This window comes from Octopus bimaculoides, chromosome 3 (genome assembly GCF_001194135.2).
Source record: "Octopus bimaculoides isolate UCB-OBI-ISO-001 chromosome 3, ASM119413v2, whole genome shotgun sequence".
Taxonomy (NCBI): domain Eukaryota; kingdom Metazoa; phylum Mollusca; class Cephalopoda; order Octopoda; family Octopodidae; genus Octopus; species Octopus bimaculoides.
Genome location: NC_068983.1, coordinates 145,799,150 through 145,804,854, shown reverse-complemented (window position 1 = coordinate 145,804,854; position 5,705 = coordinate 145,799,150). Strand labels below are relative to the sequence as shown.

At 38.4% G+C, this 5,705-nt stretch overlaps 1 protein-coding gene across 1 annotated transcript in view; it reads left to right on the top strand.

Moving 5' to 3' along the window:
- The window catches only part of LOC106869095 (chitotriosidase-1), a 64,482-nt gene that overhangs the window by 33,407 nt on the left and 25,370 nt on the right, over positions 1-5,705 (top strand). Inside the window, exon 4 of the mRNA XM_014914628.2 lies at positions 3,542-3,635. Within this exon, the coding sequence (XP_014770114.1) occupies positions 3,542-3,635 (94 nt within the window). The remainder of the gene's footprint in view (positions 1-3,541; positions 3,636-5,705) is intronic.

The following is a 5,705-nucleotide window of genomic DNA, read 5'->3' as shown; positions in this document are numbered from 1 at the left end:
ATTTTCGCACAAGGCCAGCAACTTCGGGAGACGGGTTAAGTTGATTACATGGACCCTAGTGCTCAACTGGTAACTTTTGTATCGATTTCTTTTACTGAACAGCTACGTTACCGGAACATGAACCAACGTCAGTTCTTAAGCGGTGGGTGGGACAAACATAAACACACACACGCACACACACACACACACACACACACACATACGTGAGCTTCTACACATACAGGTGAGCTTCCACACAGTATTCATCTTCCAAATTCATTCACAAGGCATTGGTCGACCCGGAGCTATAGTAGAAGACACTTGCCTAAAGTGCTGCGCAGTGGAACTGAAACCCGAAACCACATGGCTACAAAGCGAACTTCTTAACCGCACGGCGATACATGCACCTAGTTTGTATTTTTCTTTATTTCTCCTGTTTGTTTTCTTGCAATATGAATGTTTGCTTGTGTACTCCTTTTGGATTATTTATTATTGGTATGTTTATCAAATAGTTTATGTTCATTCTTTCGGTATTTCTGCCGCCTTCGCTATATTTCCAATGATATACGATGTTACAAAAACTCGTTTGGGCTGACAGCGCGTCATTGAAAGGAATCAGTTTCCATTCTGCTTCCACGCCTCACTAACATGCTGGTCAGCAAAATTTCTCTGATACGCCTCATATACTTTCAGACGTTATCTCTCCATTTATTCATACATTTATTATTGTTGTAACTGCTTTTTTTTTTTATTTAAAAAATAAAACAAATATTTTCTCGTCTTCTCATCCTTTTCAAATCTTTATTATCGTCTGCTGCATTCAAAATGTCGGCCAGTAAATTTTTTACCGCCTGCTGGTTTTTCAAATGGTTTTGTACATGACCGTGTTTGCTTGCTGTGTATGTGAAAGCGAGGAAGAAATAGTGGAAGAGAGAGGGAAAGAGTATGTATACGCGTGTCTGCTTTTTTTTTTCATTTTTTTTTTCAGTAATAAACCATAATTATCAACAACAATAATACTAACATCATCACTATTATCATTACCATCATGCATCGCTTTTACCACTTCGCCATCGACACTACTCTGATCAATGAGATCACTTCTGTGTACTATGTGTATATTGTGCGCGCGCGCGCGCGCGTGTAATATGATCATCTTAATGCAGTAGTACTTGCAACCCTCTCCATTTTCTTCTTCTCCTTTTAGTATAGTTTGCTCTGGAAGAAGAGTATGCATTGTTAGCCGTTACAGGCCCTCAGACGCGGTTAAAATTCATTTTGAACAGTTGCCCTCTCTCTCTCTCTCTCTATTTATCTATCTCTGTAAACACACACACACACACACACACACACACATATATATATATATAGAGAGAGAGAGAGATGCATATATACACACACGTACATCTATCCATTTAGGCATACATGTGTGTGTGTGTGTGTGTGTGTGTGTGTGTGCGTGCGTGCGTGCGTGCGTGCGTGCCACTTAAATCCGCCATGGGCAAACTGCGGCTCACGGGATATTCTGAATTGCACACGTTGCAAAGAATTATCTTTTAGTTGTGTGCGGCCCGCCTAATAATGATCCATGTCTCATGCAACCCGTTTCTCAAAAAAAGAGTTGTCCTTGACTGACTTAGACCTTTAATATTAGTAATGTAAAATGATTATATCTCATTAATCACCAATTTAAGGTCATAAAGGAACAGCAAACCCACTGACTGGTCTTGAAACCCGATTCTATTCATTGCAATGTTTATTTAGGAAAAAACTCATCCATAAATTTATTTATTCATATTTTCGGGTTAAATTACTCGTCGAAGATAGAATCAAAATATGACATTTCCTATATAAGACAATATTATGAGACTATACAGATACTAAATCACCAACGGATTATCAATGTGACAGGACGGAGTGGTAGTTAAGTGTTCAATTTAAAGTAGATAAATATTTATACTTAATTTAAGAGAGAACGAAGCGTAAATTCATATTGTGTGGTTAAGAACTGGTTCTCCTGGCAAATCATCCTTTTTGTTGAAGTTACGTTTTCTGGCCATGAGTCACAACCCCAAAAGTGTAGTTCAGCATCCCTCGGCTATACTTACTTCATTAAATATGTTAAATATAAAAACAGTAAAATCAGTTTTTCGTATGGATAGTATTACTGAGTTATTTCGATCGGCAATCTATTCACAAAAAAATATGCAAATTTTTTATCCTTTCTCGAGTACAGTACTGTATATTTCTTTAGTGGTTTTTTCATCACTACCTCTGGCAAATAAGATTTTCTTTGCTGAGGAAGTCAAATTATATCGAAATATATCTGGAGTTGTCTCCCCTACATGCCGGAGTAGTTAAAAAAATGTTAGTCATTGGCTAATGTCTTTACCGGTCTTTTATTTCTTCAGTACATAATTCTCTGTAGTGAGATTTCCGCTGCTCATTGCATTAAATATATTAACTCTAACTTCACAATCGTTAGAATATTGGTTTCTTTCGTCAAAACACAAAGTTCTATCGCAATGAAATATATATCTGGGATTGTTATACATGTCTGGAGAGACATTAACGACATCAGTGACGGGTTATGTCTTCACTTGGGATCGAAAATATGTTGCAAATACGATCTGACGACTCTTTTTATTCAAGTAATATTCAGTTTTTTTTATTGCATAGTCGAAGGAGGAAGAGACTAACCACTAACTAGAAATTGTAAGAACTTCGCCATAGGTGTGGCAGTTTCGCAAGAAGTTTGCTTCCCAATCACATGGTTTCAGATTCAGTCCCACTGTGTGGCACCATGGGCAAGTGTCTTTCATTATAACCGAGGAGCGACCAAAGCCTTGATAGTGGACTTGGTAGACTGAGCATATATGTGTGTGCGCGCGTGTGCATGTGTGCGTGTGTGTATGTGTGTGTGTGCGCGCACGTGTTTTTGTGCTTGTCCTCTACCACCGCTTAACAACCAATGTTAGTTTGTTTACGTACTCGTAGCGCAGCTGTTCAGCAGGCTTAGGAAAAAAGTACTGGGGATGGATTTGTTCGACTAAACCCTTCAAGGCGATGTTCCAGTATGGCCGCAATCTTATGACTGAAACAAGCAAAAGATAAAAGAGATAAATATAGACAATTAAAAAAAAAGAATTTACATTATAGATAGACATTTATACGAGAACACTTCGTATCTCATCATATTTCATTTCAAGTTCAAATTTTTAATCCCGTCTCACATTGTGAAGAGATTACTACCCAACTTTGTATTAACAGCCTTCCAGGGATAAGGGGGGGGGCTACGCGAATTATTTTGAAATTTTCCAATTCCTGCCAAGTCTGTCATTCCACTAAGACTTCTATCACTAGCCACAGACTAAGTTTCACATACAACGATATGATGACCTAAATTGATTCCGGTGTAATTTCAATTGGAACATAGAAGGCTAGAACTAAATACGATGGTTTATCGCTTCTGATGAAGTTTTTGTTAATCAACGTACGTGTTTCTTTTAGACTTTCTTCTCGACCTTCACGTTCATTATCTCATTTTCCTCCCTGTTTTTAGCTATGGTTTCGATGGTTTAGACATGGACTGGGAATTCCCTGGGGTCAGAGGAAGTGTACCAAGTGACAAACATGCTTTCACAGTCATGCTCAAGGTAAGTAAATATGAGGACGTTTTCTTTGGAATCTTGTCATAATCACCATCATTGTCCCTAACCACCACCAGCACCACCACATGCCATTACTACAACCAACACCATTATTTCTAACAACGTCACTACTAGTACCAGCACTACAATCAACACCAACACTAAGAACGTACCAACGAGTGAGCCTCTACGTAGTTCCAAGACCTGCTAGTAATAGAGTTAAATTTAACTCAGTAGATTTGAAAGGTGTGGTGGTGACGGCTGGGTTGTTTTTTATCATAGGCCTGTTCGGTCAGGAATAAACAACCATCAAGACCGTTACAGCTAACAGCAACGCTTATTTGTGATTAACTGACCTGCTAAAATTAGCAGCCAAATCTCAAACTATATTCTAGAGTTTTACGAAGCTACAGAGGATAATACCTCTTATATACTCCTAGGAGAGATGGTCATGGTGGGGGTCTCTGCGTTATAGGTCTATCCAATCAGCCTTTGACTTATGTTTACGTTCCCGTAACTTAGCGACTCGGCATAACAAACCAATACAATAAGTACTAAGGTCGATTAGTTCGCCAAAAACTTTCAAGGCGATGCTTCAGCATGGCCACAGTCCATACACCTGAAACAAGTAATAGATAAGAGACTACCAGACATGCACGCAGAGAAAATAAAGTAGCAGTAATTACCCACACCCATAGGAGACATAGTAGAGAAAAAATACACACTTTGAACATTGATATAAATCCCATTTGTCCAATACAAAGACCTGATATATGCAAATGTATTAAGTTTATCGCAATTATACCAGCTTCAGTAAAACTCCAATCACTGCACTATAAAATCCAAACACTTTACAAATTACAAAGAATAACGCGCTTGGCATTATTACAAGCGACACACATGATTCAAAGGAGCGTATGCATAATCGTTCAGTCTACTAGAAATAGCAACTAAATCATCCCATCTTTAAAGAAGGAAGGAGACTAACGTATTGAATCTAGGATAATCTAATCCAAGATATATTATGCTTTAAAAAAGGTGGGGAATGTCATGCCTGGAGGGCCTTGGTTATAAATCTGTTTCATCAGGGCTGATCTGGGAGTAGGAACCACAACGAAGCAAAATTCTCAGGCGAGTCTGGTTGTTATTAACTGCATTACCAAGAGAATATCAAAGCAATTGTTATCACCAAGAAACCAACCCAACACCAGTAGGAACAGCAAGAAGAAAAAACATTATGATGATGATGATGGACCTCATCATCATCGTCGTCGTCGTCGACGCCCACTGACAATGCTCTAGCTAACTATATCATTTTCCTTTTTACCACAAATCTCATTGCAAATGACGTATCATAAATGGTATACGATCAATTGCTGTCGATAACTCCCCTTCATGCATTGTTCGTCACTTCCTACCACATGCATAACACCACTTCTCTCCACCTCTCGCTAACTCCCACCACTTATAACCACACATTCCTACTCCCACTCTCTTTCACAGCCACCTCACACTGATACTTAATAAAAAAAAGAATATCCATCTTTACAATGATATCGAATCGTTGGATATCTCATTGATACATAATATACGTTTGTATATGAAATGACTCTTGATTAAATTTTAGACAAGACTGATTTACGATGTTATAGAGTGAGGAGTAAATGATACTCTATGAGTAATAAGACTTTGTTGGTGGCGCATAGCAATAGATGCAAGTCATCGTTGCGTATATAGATGCATATATATACACACACTATCACACACGAAGGAGCCCCATGTGCACATGTACACAGATATATACAGGTGCACATACAAACACATGCAGGAGCACATATGCAAATACACACTCTCACAAGGACAGAAGCAAAAAGTTACACACAAACGCACGCGCGCGCGCATTACAGTTTTGAAATTTTGAAACAAGACAAAAGTAATTAGAACGCGAAAAGCATTTGACTTAACGTGGCTCTGTGTGTGTGTGTGTGTGTGTGTACTCGTCTATATCTGTGTGTGTTGACACTTGTGTGTAGGTGTGTATGAATGTTTGCTTACATATATATAAACATAAATATA